The sequence below is a fragment of the Mirounga angustirostris genome, unplaced genomic scaffold (assembly GCF_029215605.1).
Source record: "Mirounga angustirostris isolate CCGP_5_RB_7025 unplaced genomic scaffold, mMirAng1.0.hap1 SCAF_1, whole genome shotgun sequence".
Classification (NCBI taxonomy): domain Eukaryota; kingdom Metazoa; phylum Chordata; class Mammalia; order Carnivora; family Phocidae; genus Mirounga; species Mirounga angustirostris.
In genome coordinates this window covers 195,679,642-195,702,038 of record NW_026991709.1, presented here as the reverse complement: position 1 = coordinate 195,702,038, position 22,397 = coordinate 195,679,642, and the positions used below count along the sequence as shown (strand labels likewise).

Here is a 22,397-nt window from a genome sequence, read left to right as displayed (position 1 = left end):
TCGGAGCCCATCCCACCTCCCATCTGCTCCCTCTGCTTCATGTGTTGGCGCCCACTCCCGGGCCTCAGCTCCCCCAGGTGCTCCCCGGCTTCCAGGCCTTGGTGTTAGCCATTGTTTCTTCCCTGGACTTTGCTACTCTGGATCCTGGCACGGCTGCCTGTCTTTACCCAGGGCAAGGGTCCTGAGGAGACCTTCCCTGAGCCCCCAGGATGAGGCAGCCCAGCCCCTCTGTTCTTCCCATCGCTTGACCTCCTCCTGTGCCGCCCTTCAGAGCACTGGTCGCCACCCGCAATGACTTTGCCCCTGTTGGTCATCTGCCCCGACTTACCCCTTCTGTATCCCTGGCGGCCAGCACAGCACCTGACACACAGCACGCACTGAGCAAATGTGCGTTGAATGAAGGAGAGGGGGCTTCCTTCACTCGGCTGCCCTAACAAACCACTGCAGACACCAGACACCAGGAGACCTCCATCTCTCACAGTTACGGAGGCCGGGAAGGTCAACGCCAGGGTGCTGGCAGATTCAGTTCCTGGGGAGAGCCCTCTTCCTGGCTTGCGGACCATTCTCTCCTCGCTATAAATTCACATGACCTTTCCTGAGAATATGGGTGGAGAGATCACCGCCTTTTTCTTTCTCCTAAGGCCACTAATCCCATCACAAGGGCCATACCTCCAAACGTCACCACATTGGGGTTAGGGCTTTAATACATGAATTGGGGACGTACGCATTCAGCCCATAACAGGGACCAAGGGAGACATCCAAGTCTACTTCACCGGAAAGCAGAAGTGAGCTGAGGAAACAACAAGCAGCTGGAGGACAGAGAATGCGTGGCCTTGCCCCCCTGCTCTTATCTCTAGAGGGGCGGCTGTGCTCTCTCCTCCCTGGACACCGTTGTCCTGGCACGGCTTCCTGGGGCGCCCCCTTCTCTGGACTGGGTCTGGAGAGAGCGGCCGAGGCCTGGTCCCATCAAAGCCACCCATGTAGGCAGGCCCCTGGGCATGATGCAAGTCCTGTCACCTTGCAACTGCACACGGTTCCTTTTTGCTCGGGAAACACGCCTCACTTGCTTTCCCAGCCCCGGTCCCTCCAGAGCGCTGGCCGGGCTTTCCCATTGTCCCCCACACTCCTACACCGGGCAGGAACTCCTTCCGCCCCCTTCCTCCCAGGGTGACTTGTTCCCTCTAGTGCAGGTCCTGTTTCTCTCTGAACACTTAGCAAGACCCACCCCTCCTCCTTCTCAAAAGACCCAGAATCTGCTGGGTCAAGGAGGTTGGTCACACTCCTTTTCTCACTGCTACTCATGGTTATGAGAAGACAGGATGATGGACCCGTCTGCAGGAAATGGACAGGATTTGTGAACTGCTTCACAATAAGGAGCTGGGCTTCTAATTGATGTGGTTTTAGAATATAGGTGAGGTTCGGTGGGGTGAAGTCCAGAGCCAATGACCAAGAAAGTATTCTTGAGACATCTTTGGTGCAAAAAGGTGGTTTTATTTATTTATTTTTTTAAAGATTTTATTTATTCATTTGAGACACAGAGATACAGAGAGAGAGCATGAGCAGGGAGAGAGGCAGAGGGAGAGGGAGAAGCAGGCTCCCCGCCGAGCCAGGAGCCCGATGTGGGGCTCGATCCCAAGACCCTGGGATCACGACCCGAGCCGAAGGCAGACGCTTAACCATCTGAGCCACCCAGGCGCCCCAAAAAGGTGGTTTTATTAAAGCATGGGGACAGAACCGTGGGTGGAAACAGCTGTTCCCCCAGGGGTCTTGAGAAGTGGCTGATTATATCCTCAGCAGTTGGGGGAAGTAAGGAAAAGGGAGGTTTCTTTCTTTTTTTTTTTTTTAAGATTTTATTCATTTGACAGAGAGACACAGCGAGAGAGGGAACACAAGCAGGGGGAGCGGGAGAGGGAGAAGCGGGCTTTCCCGCTGAGCAGGGAGCCCAATGCGGGGCTCGATCCCAGGACCCCTTGAGCCCAAGGCAGACGCCCAATGACTGAGCCACCCAGGTGCCCCGGAAAAGGGAAGTTTCAAAAGGATTTTCCTATGTTAAAGAAGACCCTCAGGATACTAGAGGCCTGGCTATCATCAAGCTAAGGTTGTTTTTCCCTCTGGCAAGGCATTCAGATAGTTGGGAGATTCCTGGAAGAGTGTCACACCTGTCCTGCCCGGGAGTGGGGGCTGCAGGGAGGTTGCAGGGTGTCAGCTTGTGCTTTGTCTTCAGCTAGCCTTCTGCTCCCTCATCATAATAAGGACTTGAGTATGGAAATGTATGATGTCATCGAAGTTTGCCAAGACTATATAGATGCCCGGGGCATGAAAGTATCCTTGAGGGAAAAGAGAGAGTCGTCGTTTCTAATCTTAGCAGGGAGAATTTTCTTACATTTACGTTTTCCTCCTATCAGGTTTTCCTAAGTCTGTGCCCAGACGTCTGTCTAGTACTGACTGCCCCCACGGCGGCAAAAAGCACAGGAGGCAACCCCAGGGGCCTGCTCGGAGCTTCATGTGCCTCTAATTCAACCACATCTGCCTCTGAGCCCCATTCAGTGCTCTGGGTGAAGGATCAGTCTCTGGGTTACAGAGAGAAAATACTGAAGCCGCATCAGCTAGCTGTCCTCCGCAGAAGCCCCTTAGCTAATAATGATGGCTGAGGGCTGCTAGTTTCTCAGACCTTCACATGCATTAGCACCAAGCCTTCTTAATCGCCGGCAGAGTAACCCTGGCCACCCCCATTTACAGATGAGCAAACTGAGGCTCCAAACAGGAGGTCGCCTGCCCGAGATAATCCAAATGGCAGAGCCAATAGTTAGCCCAGGTAGCCCGACCTGAGTCCCACTCTTCCCCAGCCTTGCGGGGCAAGGTCGCCGCTAGTCTCATGGTCAAGGATGTCCAGCGGCGTGGAGGAGAGGGCCTGGAGTCAACCATGAGCACCCTTCCTGAGCGCAGTGCAGCGGCAGCCGCCTCTCCCCCAGCCCCACCTGAGCCTAACACCCCGGATAACGGAGCTCTGCCCCTTCTGATCCTGTAGACAGCAGATCTTTTTTTCTGCAGGTTGAACCAAGGGCCATGAACCCTCAGACTCACTTAAGCCAAGCCAACCGTCCTACCATAACCCCGTGCTTAATTTCGGAAAATGCTCTTCTGAATCTAAAGCCTCAAAAGAACCAGGACTGTGAGCATGAGTGGGTGGGTGGGTACATGAGGATTCTATCTGAGAACTGCCTGAGGGCCGACTGAGAGAGACAGGCAGATGGTGCTCCCCACATGCAAACTGTGGGGCCCTGGATAAGGCCCTGCTTCCTGCTCCTAGACGTGGCCAGATCAGCCCACGAGCCGTGAGGCAGGGGCTTCCCCCCGACTCCAGCCTGGCCGAAAGACAGTTCTTGTTTTCTTTTCTCCCCAGGCACAGGCCAAGGAAGTATGCGGGGCCAGGCCGTGCCTCGGTCCGCTCCTCCAGAAGCTAACAGGCCTTCTCAAGACAGGACAGAGCCCATGTGGGACTTCCAACTGGTGCATCAGACCTTTCTGTCTTTCTTCCTTTTTTTTTTTTAAGATTCTATTTATTTATTTGTCAGAGAGAGAGAGAGAGAGTACAAGCAGGGGGAGTGGCAGAGGGAGAAGCAGACTTCCCGCTGAGCAAGGAGCCTGACGCGGGACTTGATCCCAGGACCCTGGGATCATGACCCGAGTCGAAGGCAGACGCTTAACCGACTGAGCCACCCAGGCGCCCCTCTTTCTGTCAGGCAAGCAGATAACAGGGGCCACCAGCCTACCACAGGAGCCCCTGTGCCCAAGTCAGAAAGAGGAAGTTGGCCTACATTTCTCTCCCAGCTATGCTCCCCCTCAAACCCCAGGGCTGCCCACAGTCAGGCTGTGTAAGGTTATAGCCAAGTCTTCGGCCAGCACCCACCTTCCACCGCAGAGACCTGGAGTGGCTGGGCCGGCCCCCAACTGTCCTGAGCCAGCCAAGCTGGTTCCACTCTCCCGCTACCCCAGGCCCCAGCGTCAGCTGTCCGGCTGCACATGTCTCTTCTGCTCCTCAGAGGGCAAGTTCAGTTGTGGGGACAGTGAGGCAGTAGTCCAGGACAAAGCAACCTCCAAGGCTCCAGGCCTGACGTGACCCACAACTCCCCACACACTCGGCTGTCTCCAAACACCGGTCATTGGTGTTCCAAGCAGTGTCTGGAACCCTACACTGGATATGAGAACCAGAAATGTACACACGTACTCCACCCTCATCAGATGTGGCTGTCTCCCACCTAAGGGCAATCCGCGGTGAAACGCAGGGGCTGGGAAAGCAGGCCCCACCTTTGTAGCCAGGTGGGGGCTCACCCAGGTGTCCCTTTGATGTCAGAACAGAGACACCCAGTATCCATTCTAAGTGAAAACAGAAACGGACGGATTGTGAGCCCACTCTAGCATCTTCTGTGGCTCCCAGCTCCCTGCCGCCGGGAGCTACTCAGAGGCTTCTCCCCAGCCCCGGGCCAGTCTCCGGGGCACAGCACAGGCATGACCACCAGAGGGCGCCAACGCCCCCCCGAACTCAGCACAAAGCCTCCCCGCCGCCGGAATGAACACTCCGCAGGGCCGCTGCCTCTCAGGATTTTGCTGGGGGCCAGAAATGAAGCAGGCCTGCCAGTTCTCTGCCCTCAAGGCATTTTCAGGCGTGCGGGTGTGGGAGGCAGATCCTGAGGCCAGTATACGACCCAGCCTGCACTGGGCTGCCTGGAGCGGCCTGGGATGGGGAGGGGAGGGCGTGTGAGGAGGGGCCTGGATGGGACCGGAGACCCCGCCTGCTCTCTGCGACGGACCGAGACCACATTCAGGGACCTTCCCCAGACTCCCCTGAGAAGATGCTCGTCAACACAACAGCCCTCAGCAGCTTCCCTGCCCTGCAGACCTGCGGTGTCTGGGCCCCCCGTTTTCCTGCTCGGCAATTTCTGCCGAATCACCTCTGGTCCCTCCTCACTGCAGGCAGGAAAGGCCGGCGCAGTCCCCCTTCTGGCCTCCCGCTCACGCCTCCGGTGAGCTCAGGCTTAGCCGCTGGGCCTCCGAGGGGCGCTTGCTCAGCGAGCGCCTGCGGCATGCCGGCTGGGAGCAGGGGAGGCCGGGCGGCGGCGGGGCGGGGCGGGCAGGCCCGGGCTACTCGGCCGTCGTGGGGCCGCGGCAGAAGTTCTGGTTGTAGAAGTGGCGGTTGTCCCTGGTCAGGGCGGTGCCCAGCTGGGCCCAGAAGGCGCGCTGGCCGCGGGGCTGCCGGGGCCACAGGAGGACGCTCTGGCGGCACAGGCGCTGACGCAGGCGCACGTAGCGGGAGCGGTGCGCATCCGCGCGCAGGATCACCAGCACCACCACGTCCTTGCGGTCCTCCAGCAGGCGCTGCTGGGCCAGCAGGAAGCTGGCGCGCAGGAGGCCGCCCAGGCGGTCCGTGTGGGCGAGCACGAACAGCGTCTTGCGGCTGCTGTAGACCGAGGCCCACAGGTTCTCGAAGAGCGTTCTGCCGGGCAGCCAGTCGCGTTCCTCCAGGCACAGGCGCAGCGCCCGGCGCCCGCGGCGCTCCTCCAGCTGCACCCGCAGCTCGTTGTACACCCAGTCGGCCACCGAGCTCTGCGCCTTGTCGAAGACCACGAAGGCGTCGTAGGGCAGGGCGGCGGCGTCCCGCCGTCGGCCGCGCCGCGGCAGCCAGGCCAGGCACAGGTGGAAGCAGTACCAGAGGTCCCAGCCACACAGGCGGTGCAGCGTGGGCACGGCCAGGCTCAGGGCCACGGCCAGCAGCGAGAGGCCGAAGCAGTCCCAGGAGAGGGCCTCGTCCAGGCAGAGGCGCAGGTCCTGCTCGAAGATGCTGCGGCCCTGGAGCTGGCCGGGGCTGCCACAGCGGACGTGGCTGGGCAGCCCGGGCACCGCGGCCTGCACCTCCAGCAAGAAGTCCACGAAGGCCGCCCCACAGGCGCAGTGCAGCGGGTTGGCGGTCACGTCGAGGACTTTCAGGGCGCCTGCCACGGGGCCAAACCAGGAGGGCTCCACCGTCTTGAGGGCGTTGGCGCTGAGGTTGAGCTCTCGCAGCCTCGTGGCCAGGGCGAAAAAGCCGGGGACCACGAAGCCGATGCTGTTGCTGCTGAGGTCCAGCCTCTGGAGCCGGGTGCCGTTCGGCAAGCTGCCGTTGCTCAGGGCCTTCAGCTGGTTCCCCGCCAGGTCCAGGGCCTCCAGCATGGGGAGGAGGGTCAGGCTGGTCCAGTTGAAGAAAGCCAGGTAGTTGTCACGGAGACGCAGCAGCCGCAGGCCCTTGGGGAGCTTGTCCAGGTTGCGGGGCAGGAGGGTGTGCAGGCGATTCTGGGACAGGTCCAGCCGGACCAGGCTCCTCAGGCCTTGGAAGAAGCGCAGGTAGAGGTCCCCCTCGGCCCACATCTGGCTCAGGGCATTGCCGCTGAAGTCCAGGGCCCAGAGCGAGGCGCTGCGGAGCTGCTGGGACACGCGGCTGTGGATGGCGTTGTGCGCCAGGCTGAGGAAGCGCAGGGCCGGCAGCTGCGCCACAAAGCTGAGGTTGTGGCCCACGCCGCGCATGCCGAAGGGCTGGCTGTTGTAGCTGAGGTCCAGGGCCTCCAGCCGCGGCAGCTCGGTGAAGGAGCGCCCGTGGTACAGGTCCAGCTTGTTGTGGGACAGGTCCAGCACGCGCAGGCTGCTCAGCGGCGCGAACTGTGAGCCGTTGACCGCCTGAGAGATGCTGTTGTGGCTCAGGCACAGGCACTGTAGGTGCGAGAGCCGGGCGAACATCTCTGGCTGGATCGTCACTACGTTGTTCCGCGACAGGTCCAAGGTGAAGTTGAGGGCCCCGCAGCTTGGCATGAAGTCCTCAGAGCTCGGGGTGCCTGGTGGGCCCGCAGCCAGGTCCCTGGACGGCCGCCAGACTTCCTCCGCCCCGCCCGCCTCCCCCGTGGCCCCCGTGGCCCCCGCCGCCCGCTCCGCAGCTCCGCTAATGCGGTTGTCCGACAGGTCCACGTAGCGCAGGCCCGGGAAGGCCCCGAAGATGCCGAGCTGGGCCTGGTTGATGAAGTTCAGCTGCAGATGCAGACGCTGGAGCATGGGCAGGTGGGCCAGCGGCCGGAGCGTGGTCTCGCTGAGCGAGCGGAAGAAGATGCCATGCATGTCCAGCTCCCGCAGGGACAGCAGGCTCCCGAAGGAGGGCGCCAGACGCAGGTGGGCGAAGGACACCTTCTTGTGGTAATTGAAGGACAGGTTGAGTCTGCGCAGCCGGGCCAGGCCGTGGAAGGCTGTGGTTTTGGTGATGCAGCCGTACAGGAAGTTCTCGCTCAGGTCCAGCACCAGGAGGTTGCCCAGGCCATGGAACCACCTGGGGTCCAGGCTGTGGAGAGAGCTGTCCTTCAACACCAGGCCTTCGAGGCGGCTCAGGTGGCTGAAGGTGTCAGGGTGCAGCTTGGGGAAGCCGTGGGGGCACTCCCTGCAGGGGTTCCGGGCGTGGTCACAGCGTCGACAGTTCCCGCCCACGTCAAGCACGCGCAGGGCGGTCAGATTGGCCAGGTCATCGGGGGCCAGGGTGATGATGTGGTTGTAGGACAAAAGCAGGTACTCCAGGCTGGGGGGCAGGCGGCGGGGCACCACGGTCAGGTTGTTGTACTTGAGCGACAGGTGTGTGAGGTTGCCCAGGCCCAGGAGGGCGCCCGGGGCCACCTGCAGGGCCCGTTGGCAGGGGTTCTTGTAGTAGCAGTTGCCATCCAGGAAGAGGAAGCGCAGGGCGTGCAGGCCTGCGAGGTGGGCAGGGTCCAGCACCAGGATGTTGGTGCGGCTCAGGGACAGGGACACGAGGGAACTGGGCAGGGCGGGCACGGTGGTGATGCTGTTGTAGCTCAGGTTCAGGTCCTCCAGGGTGGGCACGGCCAGGAAGGTATTGGGCTCGATGGTCATGTGGCAGGGGAAGTGCATGGGGCTGAGGCCGGCGGGGGGGCAGTTCCACTTGAGGTTGAGACGCCGCAGGCTGGACAGGTGGACAAAGTCAGAGTTGCGGAGGTGGTGGATGCGGTTGGAGTAGAGGGAGAGGCTGGTGATGTTCCCGCGGGGCGCTGCCGCCGAGAAGCGGGGCACAGACTTGAGGAACAGCCAGTTGCAGTCCACCAGGCCGTTGGGCTGGAGCTCACAGGGCAGGAAGGGAGGCAGGGCGCCCGGGGCCAGGACCACGGCCAGCACGGCGGCCTGCACCAGGAGAGACAGGGGGTGCAGGGCACCATAGCAGGGGCCCTGCGGGCCTGTGAGAGAACAGCCCCAGCCCCGCCCCCGCCTGCCCCCACTTCCTGGGGGCTCCCAGCAGGGCTCCCACACCCCTCTCTCCAAGCCCTCCCCGGGGAGGCTCCTGCCTCTGCTCAGCGCCCACCCCCGTCTAAGGCTCACGGAGAACGTAGACTCGGGTCTCAGACCCAGCCTTCAAGTCAGAGCTGCGCCTGAGACCTGGAATCCAGACTCACGATCTAGAACTTTCACTCAAAACCAAACCCCAGGGCGCCTGGGTGGCTCGGTTGGTTAAGCGACTGCCTTCGGCTCAGGTCATGATCCTGGAGTCCCAGGATCGAGTCCCGCATCGGGCTCCCTGCTCGGCAGGGAGTCTGCTTCTCCCTCTTACCCTCCTCCCTCTCATGCTCTCTGTCTCTCATTCTCTCTCTCTCAAATAAATAAATAAAATCTTAAAAAAAAAAAAAAACCCAGCCAGACAGGAGAGCCAGGTTCTCCCCCACCTTCCCTTTTCCTGCCTCAGGGGCCACTTCTCTTTCCTCCCAAGCCAGGGGACACTTGGCTCCCTTCCACCCAGCTGCCCTGAAAAGCCCTCCATGTCCTCCACCAGCCTCCCCCAACGCCTCCCTCTGCCTCTGGCCAAGTCCCAGGCAGGCACAAGGGTCTTCTGCTGGGGTCTGGGCTGAGTACCACCCAGGGCCCCGGCTGGAGTGGGGTGGGGGGGAGGGGGCACTGCCCAGCTCTCCCAACTCCTCTACCTCTACCAGACCAAGCACCCAAGCCACTGTAGGTCAGAACGGATCAGACAGGGAGGGCAGCACAGGGCCAGACAGCACCTAGTCCCGGGCGTCCACCTGGCTTGTCGCCCCAGCACCACCACTGAGCAAAGCCCCAGGCCTCAGCCTCCCCAGCCACACAATGGGTCTCATTGCTCAGAGAAAGGCTTCTGCTTTGATGTCTTCCGGGTTCAGTGAGTGTCCTTAGGGCCATGTCAGGGACAGCCCTTTCACTGTTGTCTGCAGCCACCAACCGCCCCCCACCACCACTTCCCACTGCCCCCTTCCCTGGGTGGCTGAGGGCAGCTGCTGTCTTACCATGACAGGGAGCGGGGGCTTCTCCAGAGGGTCTGGCTGGCAGACTGGGCAGCGGCTACAGGAAAGGATGCTTAGAGCTCACAGCCCCTTCCCTCATCGGCTCAGAGAACAGAGGAAATGAGAATTAAGAAAAACCTAGTAGTCCCCTCCCTCGCTCCCTCCAGGCCCGAGCGAAGGTTGGGAGGTGCACTGAGTCAGAAGCCATTTGCATAGGCAGTTGGCAGACAGCCCCTTCAATCCTTCCTCTTTCCATTCCCCCCGCCACCCCCACCCCAGCCTAAAGTGTGCCACTGCCCCAGAGCGCCTCACACCTGTCGTCAGGGACAGTCTGGGGAGGAACAGGCCCAGAGCCCAGGCTCAGGTCAGTGAGGGACTGGGATTGGGGGCAGTACCGGATGTGGGCTGGGCATGCTGACACCCCTGCCAGGGCGCTCCCTGTCCCAAGAGGACTGGCACCCTCACACCTCAGCCCCGTGGCCCCTGCCCCAAAGGGAGCTCTCTGGGGCCAGTGGCTCCCACACCTGCTTGTTCCTGCCCCCTTGGTCCTGTCCCCAGGGCTCCGGGGGGGCCTGGCACACCCGGGGGTAGAGCAGCATGGGCCTCACCTTGGCTGCACCTGCCTCCACCGCAGCCTGCCACTTCCTCCAGGGGCAGGGCCTCCTCTTCCGCGCACCCAGTGTGCCGGGGGGCCCCCGTCAGAGCACCTGCCCCATGGCTGGGCCAGCTGGGACGGCTCTTGCCACGCTCCCTCTGACTGAGCTGATCCTAACAGGTGACTCAGGCCCAAAGCCTCAGGGTGACCTGGGCCCACGGCAAGTCCTGTTGGCTCCAGCTTCAGAATCTGCCCGTTGCCTACCATCTCCACATTCACCAGGCTGGCCTGAGCCGTCCTCATCTCTCGCCTGGATCAGTGCAGTCACCGCCGCCCCACGGATTGCCCTGCTTCTGCGCTCACGCTCCACAGCCTATTCATATTCCGCCCCTAAGTCACACTAGGCCCTTCCTTGGCTCAGACTCCTTCCTGGCCCTTTCTGGAATCCAAGGCACAGTCCACATCATGGCCAACAAGGTCCTATGAGATCTGCCCTCCCATGGCCTCCCTGACCAATCTCCAGCCACACTGGCCTCCTTGGTTGGGGCTTGAATACTTCCAAGCAGTCTCCTGCCCCAGGGCCTTTGGACTTACTGTTTGCTCTGCCTGGAAACTCTTTTCCTATTCACTTGGCCCCCTCCATTGCCTCCTTTATATCTTGGCTCACACATGACCCTCTGGAGGCCTTCCCTGACCTTTTAAACCTCTCACCCTAGATCTGACACTACTCAGCCCCTTTACCTGCTGCTTTTCATTGTCGTAACTTTTTACCTGCTAACATATCATTGACTTTCCATGGTCTATCATATATTGTCCTATTCCCCTGCTGGAATGTCTGCTTCTTTTCTTAAGACTTTTATTTATTCATTTGAGACAGAGAGATACAGAGAGAGAGCACAAGCAGGGAGAGGGGCAGAGGGAGAGGGAGAAGCAGACTCCTCACTGAGCAGGGAGCCTGATGTGGGGCTCGATCCCAGGACTCTGAGATCATGACCTGAGCCGAAGGCAGACACTTAACCGACTGAGCCACCCAGGCGCCCTGCAATTTCTGCTTCTCAATGGCAAGAGTTTTTTGTCTGTATACACACGGTCCAGCACAGTGCCCAGAACATCATAGGTGCTCAATATTTACTGAGTCCATGAGTCTCCAGCACTCAGCTCTGGGCAAAGAGAATGTCTCTGAATGATGGCTGGATGAATGAATGAATGAACAAATAGAGCTTCTGCTGGGAGGAGGCAGGGCTGGACACCTGCTCACCCCTGCTTCTCCATGCCCACTTCTGGGTGGCTGTCATGGCAGGCAGGCTCCAGGCTGCCAGGCATCCAGCTGGTACATAGGCCCAGGGCTTCAGCAGTGTGAGGGGGGCAATGCCACTGTCTTCCTGCCCATCTGGGAACCAGCGTTTGGGGTGGGCAAGGATAGGCCTCCTTCTCTGGGTCCTAGCTAGGGTTCCAGCTCTCCTTTCTATAATTCTAGGGTCTTGAGTAGGGAGTGCGAAAGGCCCCGGGGATGGGACACTCCCCGGAGCCCCAGCCCAAGACATGCTCCCGAGAGAAAGACCGTGCCCACTCAGCAGCTGAATCCCAGCCAATGACCCTTCATGCCCCCACCCCTGCACACCTCCCACCTGGGATAGGAGGGGCCTCTCACCCCCTTCCCAGAGGCATGGGCTGAAGTTCTGGCTCCTGCCGAATCCCTGAGCCTAAAGGAGACTCTCCTAGAGTCCCAGGGACCAGGGAGCCAGACCCTCGGGGGCAGGAACAAAAGTAGCAGAGAGGACCAACGAACTGACAGAGCTCAGGTCTGCACACATACACGCAGATTAGAGGTCCAAGGTCTACACCTCAGCCCCAAAGGGTCCAGGAACCCCAGCGGGCAGAGCAGACCCAGTGTGGCAGGCTAAAGAATGCCCCAAGGAGATCCACGGCCTAATCCCCAAACCTGTGGATACGTTCCTATACAGGACAAAAGGGGCCTTGCAGGTGGGATTAAGTGAAGGATCCTGAGGTGGGGAGAGTATCTGGAAAGTGGGGAAGTGAATATAATCACAAGCATCCTTAGAAGACAGAGGCAGAGGAGGATCTGACTACAGAGGGAGGCCATGTGACCGGGAAGCAGAAGGAAGCAGAAGCACAGAGAAGATGCTACCTCTCCGGCTTTGAAGAGGGAGTCGGGGCCATGAGCAAAGGAATGTGGGCAGCCTTTCAAGCTGGAGAAGGTAAGATAACAGACTCGCCCCTGAGGCCTCCAGAAGGAACAAGTCCTGCCAACAGCTGGATGTCAGCCCTGTCAGACTTTAGCCTTAGATTTACAAGAACTACTAAGACAGTAAATTAGTGTGGGTTTAAGCCGCTATGTTTGGTACTTTGTTACAGCGGCCGTAGGAAATGAATACGCCCAGATGCCCCCTATCATGGCGAAGGTGTGCCTGCCTCTCGGGCTGAGCTCCCATCAACAAGGAGACCCGTGTGAGGCTTGTGTGTACACACTCTCTCTCTCTCTCTCTCCCACATTCCTGTAGCCAGCCACCTAGCAGGCTGACGGGCCCCTTCCGAGTTGAGGGGGGCACTTATATACACAGTTTCCCAATTCCCAGTGCCAGAGGTGATTCCTCAGGGCCAGACTCAGGTGTTGATTTAAAAATATTTTATTCTTTAAAAAATACAGCATTCAACCATCTTATCCTTCAGTGACCCCCTATCCCAGCCCTGACTGAACCCACCCCTGTGGCCAAAGGCTTTGGGGCTGTGCTAGGACCCTAGTCTCAGTTTCCCTGGGGGCCAAGCTCATTCTTTCCGGCTCCCTACCCAGCCCCCTTGAGCCAGCCAGGCGGGGTCCCCAGACCCCTTGGGCACATAGGTGAGAGGCAAGGACAGCAACAGGGGGAAGGTCACAAAATGCCAGCCCGGTGGCCCTTGGAAGCTGCAAGAATGTTCTGTCACCAGCCCTCCTGCCCCATAGGAAGAAACCCCCCCACCCCCGGAGCCCAGGCTGGGAAGGAGGCAGGTGGCCAGGAGTAGTCAGGCGCAGAGCCCCACGGTCCACGTGCCGGCACAGCTCAGGTCCGGCCACCTAGCTGTCATCCCCATTCTCGCTGGGGCCACGGATGAGGCGTTTGTGGCCCCGCTTGCCCCCTGGGCCCTTGGGCTTGGCGAAGGCCTGCTTGAAGGCATGTTGTTTGGGGTGCACCTCGTCGTAGAGGAACTCGGCTGTCAGCTCCGCCCCATCGCCAATCTCAATCTGCATGGGGCAAGGCAGTGGTCTGGTGGGGGACCCCGACACAAACCACCCTGGGTCACCCCCACTCCCGGGGCACCCCCTCGACCTCTCACACTCTAGCCCTGGGGTCTTCTCCCAGATCCCCACCTGGAATGCCACCCCCAGGAACCCAGAGTTGGGTCTGCTGCCCTGCACGCTTTGGTGACCCCCTCCCTGCCTTCAGACCCAGGGAGAGGAGGATCATGGGTGGCCAAGGCTGGGGCTTGTTTACGCCACCAGTCAGCTGGCCCCATGCTCATCCATGTGACACAGAACCAATAACCCCTGCCTCGCCACTGCCTCGGACTCCAGTGCCCCAGCTGGAGGCTGGTGGTACTGGCCCCTGGGCGCTGAGGCTCTGGGGAATGGGCACCCACCTTCTTGGAGATCTCCAGCTGGAAGTCCTGCTCCACAGAGTCGAGGAGGCGACTCTTGCAGCTGGAATAGAGCATGCGCTCCCTGATGCCGCACTTGTATCCCGGCATCGAGTAGATGAACACTGCGGGCGGGGGGGTGGGGGCGGTGAGCTGCGGCTGGGAGACCTGCTGACCCACCCACGCCCCCGGCAGCAAGGCTACCCAGCTCCTGTCCAGACCCAGGCGTGGGAGCCCTGCTGTGGCCACTCACCCACGGACTCGAGGGCGTCACCCTCATGGGTATGCTTGTAGAGGAAGAAGTGGTAGCGGGCAGCATCTCGGGGAACCCTTGAAGGCAACTGGGCCACCTCTGTGGGCTCCGTGTGCACCAGCTCGATCGTCTCCCGCTCCAGGTCCAGCTTCTGCCCAGGGCAAGGGGAGACGAGAACATGAGCGGGGGGAGGGCCTGGGCCACCCTGGCGAACAAGAAGTCCCCGAGGGGACAGGCAGGAGCCGGGGTGGAGGCTGTTTGTGGTCTCCCTCTCTCAGGACTCCCCACCCCAGTGGCCATCCCACCACAGGGGTCCCTATGAAGAGGTCACACGTGGGCTCCGACCTCTGCCCCTTTGAAGCTCCATTAGAGGAGGAAGCCCCACCAAGGGCAGTGGACAGGACAGCGGGGAGAGCCTCGACCTGAGGCAGGCCCCACTGCCAGGCTGGCCCATCCTCAAGGATGAGGCTTCTGGGGGGGGACCCGCCTCAGAAGGAAGGAGCCATTCTGCTTGGCAGGGGGATGCACGGGGCGCCCGGCTGGCTCAGTCAGTGGAGCATGTGACTCTTGATCTGAGGGTCTTGAGTTCAAGCCCCACGTTGGGTGTAGAGCTTACTTTAAAAAAAAAAAAAGGAAGAACAAAAGAAAGGGCAGGGGTGCGTTAAGCATCCAACTTCTGATTTCAGCTCAGGTCATGATCTCAGGGTCGTGGGACCGAGCCCCGGGTCAGGCTTCACACTCAGTGGGGAGTCTGCTTGAGATTCTCTCTCTCTCTCTTCCTCTGCCCCTCCCCACCAGCTCGTGCTCTCTCTCTAATAAATAAATAAATCTTAAAAAAAAAAAAAGAAAGAAACAAAGAAAGGGGGAAGCCTGGCCACCGGGCCGAGAGGCCCTGCCCAAGGAGAGGGGGCAGCCAGGGGGGCTGCAGAGGGCGTCTCGGACGGACAGGGGCTCAGGTCTGAGGGGTCAGCATGAACTCCAGGGTGAGTGTGTGTGTGCAGTGAGGAGGGCATGGTGAGGGACAGGATCTCACAGATGTCCCTGCATGTGAGCAAGGACTGGGCAAGGCAGGGGAACCCTGTGCGTCCCCTGCACACGGCAAACAGGACCCGGTAAGGATGGGGAGGGGGAGGGGGCGGGGGCCAGTGCGATCCGCGAGTACACGGGGGAGCTGAAGGGCACAGACCGGGGGCCGGGCGCACACCCGTCCCCGGGCCTGAGCAGGAGCAGGGCAGTGGCACAGTGCGCTGGGGCGGGGCGGGGGGGGGACACGGCCACTCACCAGTTGGATGTAGTTGATGGTCTTCTGTCTGAGCTGCTGTAGTGCCCTCTGAGCTGCAGGCTGCAGTGGGAAGGTGAGACCCTGCAGGGTCTGGTGCTTGCTCTCCACACTGATCTCTGTCTTCACCTGGGGGCGGGTGAAGAGTGAGGGAGGCCCTGACCTGCCTGACCAGAGCCCTGGGAGCACAGACCTGGGCCTCATGGGACCCGGAGGGCCTCAGGCCGGGACTTCCGCCCACCCGGTCTGGCGCACCTACCTCATTAATACGGATCTGCTGAAGCTCTCTCTCGGCCGAGGTCAGCGGGGCGGGCGCTGCACAGGACGACAGGTGCTTCTGGTACCCAGCAAAGGAGAGGTCGTCCTGGCCGGTAGATGCAGAAGCATAAATGGGCACCGTGGGGTGGGCTGGCAGAAGCCCACTGAGCACCCCAGCTGGAAGCCCCTGGACTCTCCCAGCCCTCCCCACGCCTCCCCACTCCTGGCACCCACTTCCTGTGGGACCCTGCATAACATCCCACCCTCTGTGGGCCTGTGATTCCGGCCTGGTGGAGTCTGGCCTAGGGGGCCTACCTTCATGGTCCCAAAGAGCTCATCCTTGATGTGGCCGCCCCCAAACTCCTTCTTCACTGTGGCCCGTGTGGCTGCATACAGCATCTTCCGCCGCACCTGGAGGGGAGGAGCTGAGCCGTGAGACCCCTCCAGGCAGGGCTGGCTCTCCAGGAGGAGGCAGGAGGCTCTGGGTGGGGACCGGGCTGTGGCTTTGTGCCCATATACCCAGCAGAGGGCGCAGCACAGGGCCAGGATGCGATGGGGTGGAGCCCTCTCCACCCCGACCTCTCTGCCTCCCAGAACCAGGCTGAGGAGGCTGGCGGGGCCTCTGGGAGAAGCCAGGCTCCAAGCACAGGGCCTTGCCCTCTCTCAGACTCTGGGGCGGGACCTGGTGTCTCTCCCCTCAGAATCCCCAGGGCAGGGCCTTGGTCCCCTGCTCAGACCCAGCTTCCCCTCTCCCCTGATCTGGGGGGCTGGGCAGGGGTCCCCAGGACTCACGGGAGAATTGTCAGGCGACCAGGCGAGGAAGAGCCACTCAAAGCCCTGGGCGTTCTGCGAGTCCAGGCGGTAGAGCAGATAGCAAGGCTCCTGGGCGTCCAGCAGAGGCAGCACGGCCCTGTCGTAGTCCTGGTCCCAGCGGCCCATCAGCTCCCGCGAGGCACCCAGCACGAGCTGCTCTGGGGGCAGAGGCCGGGTGAGCCGAGGAGTAGCCATCTCCTGTCCCCACCTTGGACTGCGGACCTCCTCGGCGGGGGCTCAGATCTGCGGGCCACTCCACCACCTTCCCCGGGAGCTCGCAAGTCCCTGAAGGAGGAGGCGACGTGACTGAATCCATGAGTGAGCCAATGAATGAACGAGGCCACAGCGCCGCCATCTATACGAATGCACGCACACGCACACACGGAAGGGTCCCGAGAAAGCACCCGCAGATGACCGAACACCGGCAAGCACGAGCAGACACGCGGCCGTGTTGCCCACGGCCACCAACAACGTGGTCCCCTCACAAACACCCGCACGCTCAGACCCATCCCGCCAGCTCCTCGGCGCACGGTACCACCTCCTGCGCCTCGTCCCTTAGCCTGAGGCTCCCGCACAAGCCCCAGCCCACCCTTCTCAGAACAACTGTGCTGAGGGAGGTGGGGGGTCCAGCCTCAGGCTACAGGGAGCTGCAGGAGCAAAGAGGGAGAACGGGGGCTCCTCCCAGACACCGTACAAACCGTACCCTGCTGCCACCAGCCAGTTGTAGTCCCCTCCCCAAAAAGTCACAAACCTCTTAGTGCCTGGGGCCGATAGGCTGGCCACCTCCCTGGCTGGTGCGCATTGGCCGAATGGGCCATTGAGGCTGGACATACATTTGACCTATCCACCCACAGGGCCTTAGCGGGGCACCAAACACCAGCCCAGGCGTGCACAGGCATGGGCTGATCACCGCCTGGCCAGGGGGTACCTGACCACCAGGCCCTCCTCATGAGGGCAAGGGGCCCAGCTGTCTGGAGCCCAAGCACATCAGGCCCACCAGCCCAGAAGCTTCTTTGCAGGTCTTGGCCTCCTCACCGATCCTCCCAGAATTCAGATGGGATCAAGGGTGAAAACCAGCAGGCACAGTCGGCCCAACAGCACTACCAACACTGTTTAATTTGTTGCCAACATTTTCAAAATGGGAAGTTTACATAAGAAGTGGGATGGACAGATTCTCTAGAAGGTGCTCAAGCTGCACTCGGTAGGAGGTGGGCAGTGGCCGCCTATCAGGGGGCCTGAACCTTCCTGGGGACACTCAGGTGCCCCAACAACCACAATGCATAACGGAGCTAAGAGCCCACCCCGAGATCCCTCCTGCTAAACACCTGCACGTACGTCCTGTCTGGGAGGCAACAGGGAGGCTGAGGACTAGGGCCAATGAGTCTATCCCTTTGGGGAGCAGGGGGCTTGTGGCCTGTCACCCCAGGAAGCCTCTCCTCTTGACCTACCATAGTGACCCTAACCCAGCCTCTGAAGGCATCTGAACTTGGGGACCCCAGACAAAACCCAGCACAGCTCTGGCACTGAAGCCTGGGGTGAATTCTGGGTCTGGGCAGACCCTGCTTTGCACCAATTCAATGAATCAAAAGTGGGAACCAAGCCCATTTAGGGGGCCCTCCAAAGGGCCCACAACCGCTGGCTACCGAGGACTGGAAGGATTCGTGGGGGGCCCAGCCCACTCCCAGTGTCTCTTCCCCTCACCTCCAGGGACAACGCCTCAGCATGAAGGGAAGGCAGAGGTATTGCCACCAAGCCTCAGTCTAGTCCACTACCTCCTCAAACTCTTCCCCCACTTCAGGCCTCAGCTCAAGCTCACCCACCCGCAACCCCTATATGCTGAGCACCCACCCTCTGCAAGCCTCGGGTTCCCAGCGTCCAGGCCAAGGCCTGGCCAAGCCTGGAATCCCCCAGTCATGCTCTCAAAGCAAGCTGGGCACGAGGCCCCTTGCCCTGTTGCAGGGGCACTTCCCAAGGGCAGGGCCCCGGGCTTCTCCTTGGGACTCCCCCCGGCCAGCAGCCAAGTCAGGCCAGCCTACTGATCACAGAGGGAGGTGAGTGGCACTCACCACGTGGGGCAGTGCCTGGCCTCACTGGTCCCCTGCCCCCACGCCCAGCCCAGCATCCCGACTGGGCCTCTGACCCCTACATAGCCTCTAGGGAGCTGGACAGGACCCCCAGGCAGGGCTCTCCTTGCTGTCTCCCCAGCTTGTGACTCCTGTTCTGTGTAACAGGGCCAATGATCATGCCCACCTCCGCTGCTCTCCTACAACGCCCCTCCCGTCCCCAGATGGAGAAAGTGAGGTCCTGAAGGGGCTGGAGGCCAAGGTCCAAGCAGCTCCCAGAGAAACAGCAGGGTCCAGCTGCCGGCCTATGCCCTAGCTCGTCAAAGGGGGTAGTAGGGGGCACTCACCATCCTCAATGACGACTTTGATGAGCCGGACAGAGCCGGCCCGAGCCTTGGCGAAGAATTCCTTCAGCTCCTCGGTGGCTACGAGAACAAGAAACATGGTGAGGGATGAGCGGGAAGCGTGAGCAGGGTGGACTGGGACACGTTCAGGGCCCGCTCCGTCCTGTGGGGTCTGCTGGTGGAGCTGGGAGCCGGGTTAAATAGGGCCCCCCATGTGACTGGGAACCTGACACGGCCCATGAACAGAAGCTCCCAAATTTAGCCAGCAGTGTGGCCTGCTGGCTGAGACAGCTCTGGTGACAGGGGAGGCGGGGATGGGCCAGCCCACTTAAGGAAGGGGGGGCCTCTGGACAGGCCAGGCCCACCAGAGCGAATGGCCCCCACCTGTCCCTTGCCCCCTAGGAAGGCCCAGCACTGAACTGGCCCGTGACACTCTCTGTCATATCCACAAACACAGAAATAGGTGAGCAAATGCCCCCACTGTGCACTGACCACTATGTCCATGAACACACACACACACATGGACACACGTGCATCATCTGTTGTGTATGCCATCGGATACCTACTCAGTCCAGCATGTGTGAATGTAACAAATAAACCTGTATGTGACAGAGTGGAGTAGAAATGCAAATACCCTCACACGTGAAAACCCACTCATTTGGTCAAACATAGTGGACACACACATTTAGATACTCCAACACACACAGACACGGTCCCGGAGTAACAAACACACAGGCCTGTACACCCGGCCCCAGCCCGTCAACCAGGTGCCTCACCCTGAGAGGCCAGGAGCCCAGCCCAAGCCCAGCCCACGCCCAGCCCTGCCAGGGGCAACAAGGCCCCAGCCCTAAGGCCATCCAGAAGGCTTCCAGACGAGGAGTGGCAATCAGGAACTCTTCAGAACAGACCGTCTTGGTCCTCGTGTCACAGAGCTGGAAGGTGACATCCAATGACCCAGGATCCCACGGGCAGAGGTGAGGACCAGGGACGTCACAGATCTAAACCACAGCAGTGGTTCAGACGCAGAAACCAAAGTCCAATTGGGGAAGGGCCCGACTTGGGTCTCTGGGTGTGCAGGGCCAGGCCAGCATGACCTTGAGGCTACCCAGGGGTCAGGAGAATTCTGCAGGAACACAGCTAGAGGACTGAGGTCAGAGAATATTTATAGGGCCCAGACTGGGCAGCTTGGGGGGGTGTGGGGGGGGGGATTAGGAAAACAAACTCAGGTCATGTCCTCAGGGGCCCATCAGGCAGGGTGACTCTGAGCCTGAGACCTCAGGCTGTATACCACCCTCCATGGCTGCTGGGCGAGCGGGGTCCCAACCAAGTGACCATGGTATGGAGACACAACCCCACTGGGCCAGGACAGAGCTGCCTATCAGCAGACCCCACAAGCAGGTCGCCGAGGTAAAGCCTGGCCTCTGGGTCTCCATCTTTCCCACAGCTGTGTGTGACCTCTGACCTTGCTGAGCCTCAAACTCATCCATACTATGGAGCTAATACTCCCAAGCTGTAGAGAGCCATGCTGAGGAGTAAATGGAAAAAAATGCTCAGTAATGGGGCCTCCACGAATAACAATTGTTAAATTTTATTACTTTAATGATGGCACCTTTCCACCTGCTCAGACCTTCTGGGAGGTAAAGCCAAGAAGCTCCCCTAAGGGAGGCTGCCACGCCCCTTCTAGAGTTACTAGGACAGAGTGACACCCCAGTAGTGGAAGAGACATCCCCCTCCATGACTCCTCAGCCACCATCAATAATCCAGAGGCCAGGCCTGGGACACCTGAGCCTCTATCATCAAAGATTCATGCTCTCCCACCTCCCTGCCCCCGCCTCTGCTGCCCTGCCCACCCTCCACCCTGGTAAGCCTCAAGTTACAAGTCCCCCCCCCCCCCTTCCCTGCTCTGAGGTCAACAGATCCACACTCATGGCCACCACTGGGCTGGCATCTGGGCATCCAGGGCATTCGATGTCACCTGCCACCTCCCCAGGCCAGAAATGGGAAGGAGTGGGCTGCTCATAGGCAGGAGGGCTGGGGATGGCCCAGTCCCCAGTGATCCCCTAGGCAGGCCTGTCTCACCACATGGGAAATGAAGGTGTGAGGCAGAGCCTTGGCCACAGGACCTGTCAGTCCTGAGCAGGGAGGAGGGGCCCTGACTTCCGATCTACTCTCAGATGGAGGCAGCAGCAGTGACCAGACAAAGGGGAAGGAAGGGGCAGGTCCAGGGGGCATCTGTTCCCTTCTGTGGGGCTGAGTCACGAAGCCGCCCTCCAGCCCCTCCAGCAGAGGCTGGCCCACTGGCAGGAGGCTGGCCCTGACCCAGACCCCTGCCTTCTCTGGTCCTGTGGGGTGGGGCCAGGGAAACCCTCTAGCTGGTCTGGCCACCAAGCAGCCACTACGACCACAAGCCAAGCTGAGATCCAGGCAGTCGGGCTGGTCGATGGTGGTGGTGTCTCCGGGCTGGGGATCCTGGTGTGGTGGGAGGAGTGGCTGATGGCCAAACCACCAGGCTGTCGGCTGTCTGGGCAAGCAGCCTGGGCCTTTCCCACAGGCTAGGCAGTCTTCCCAAGCCAGTGACAGAGGGGGGACACTCAGACCGGGGTAGGGTTAGGACACCTGGCTCCTGGGGAGGGGGTGATGCTCTAGGCTGGAGAAGCTTAGGGTAGGGGGTATTGGCCTGGAGTCTCTAAAGCCAGGACCCTCCCTCACAAACCCCATATGTGGACCCTCTTTTCTTCCTCTATCCTGGAGCTGGGACCTTCCAACCCTGGCTGGAGCAGACTCAGAAGATCAGAGTGGAAAATGGTAGGGAGGTCAGAGGTCAAGGTCAGATTGGCAACTCTCCCGATCCCGCTTTGAGGGCCCTGGCCCCGGTTTTCCCTAGTCTAGCTTGCTCAAATGTGTGAGGGTCCTGGGAGGAGCCAAAGGTCAGGGACCACTCCTCACACGGCCACAAACCCACAGAAGCCAAACACAGACACATCTGACACATGCATCCGTGGTAACAAATGCACACTGAGATGTACCCAAACTGTGCACACACACACAGACACCCACAGACATGTGCACATAGTCACAAAACACTGATGCCTGAAGATGGTTCCATGCGACAGTGGTCATTCAATCAGCTATTAGAGCATGTGCATGAATGACCCTAGACATACACAAGCAGTCACATCCACATGTGCAAACACAGGACTGTACACACAAGTGCACATGCGTGCACACTCCCCCAGATGTGCACATCCAGTACCCCCACCCCCAGAAAGGAACAAAAATATATAGATGGGTACACGCAGGCACATCCACCCCCAGATGGGCACACAGATATTTCCACTCCAGCTGTGTACCTATATGTACACCCACTCCTAACCATGCACAGTAAGTCGCACGCCCCCAGATGTGCCCACCCCAGTCGACCCGCGACTGCAAAAGAGAACAGGAAGCTTCCCCAGGCTGGTGCCAGGGAGGAGAGGGGCTGAGCGCCAGGGAGGGGGCGCAGCCGCGAGCGGAGACCCTCGGCCCCCTGCCCGCCCACCATCCGCTCTCACCGTGGATGCCCGTCTGGTGCGCCATGGCTCCGTGCCCCGCTCCGCCCGCGCCCTTGGAGCCCTCGGCTCAGCCCTGGACCCGCTCCGCTCGCCCGGCCCGGGAGGAGGAGGAGGAGGAGGATGTGGCGGCGACCGCCCAGCCTCGCGCAGCTTCCCGGGCGGTGCCGCAGGACCCGGCCCAGCGCGCCCCGCCCCCGACGGGCGAGGCCGGGAGGGGGCGGGATCTCGGGGCCGCGCGTGCGCGCACCGTGCGCCTTGTTCCGGGTGGGCCTATCGCCGGGA

General features: G+C 60.7%; 1 protein-coding gene across 3 annotated transcripts; it reads right to left on the bottom strand.

The window, feature by feature from the left end:
* Positions 1–1,417: 1,417 nt before the first annotated feature.
* LOC123833739 (twinfilin-2) lies at positions 1,418–22,394 on the bottom strand. Of its 3 annotated transcripts, none has more exons than XM_045862240.3 (9): positions 22,116–22,394; positions 18,568–18,645; positions 16,137–16,315; positions 15,660–15,755; positions 15,346–15,450; positions 15,090–15,215; positions 13,808–13,958; positions 13,558–13,679; positions 1,462–8,247 (listed from the first exon to the last, which is right to left on the bottom strand). In XM_045862240.3, exons 1-9 carry the CDS (start codon positions 22,138–22,140, stop codon positions 5,143–5,145), a joined length of 3,987 nt encoding a protein of 1,328 aa, XP_045718196.1. In that variant the 5' UTR covers positions 22,141–22,394; the 3' UTR covers positions 1,462–5,142. The 3 variants fall into 3 exon arrangements, with proteins under 3 accessions (XP_045718194.1, XP_045718196.1, XP_045718195.1); XM_045862239.3 differs by lacking the exon at positions 1,462–8,247 and adding an exon at positions 12,554–13,162 and having other exon boundaries at positions 22,116–22,324; XM_045862238.3 differs by lacking the exons at positions 13,558–13,679; positions 13,808–13,958; positions 15,090–15,215; ... (3 more) ...; positions 18,568–18,645; positions 22,116–22,394 and adding an exon at positions 9,330–12,999 and having other exon boundaries at positions 1,418–8,247.
* Positions 22,395–22,397: the final 3 nt, after the last annotated feature.

Excerpts from the sequence above, each read along its gene's own strand:
- LOC123833739 (XM_045862240.3), bottom strand. The coding sequence starts at position 22,140 with ATGGCGCACCAGACGGGCATCCACG. Across the intron at positions 13,680-13,807 it reads TGACGCCCTCGAGTCCGTGG|TGTTCATCTACTCGATGCCG; the intron begins GTGAGTGGCCAC and ends CCCCGCCCGCAG. Across the intron at positions 8,248-13,557 it reads AGCTGGAGATCTCCAAGAAG|GGCCCCTGCTATGGTGCCCT; the intron begins GTGGGTGCCCAT and ends ACAGGCCCGCAG.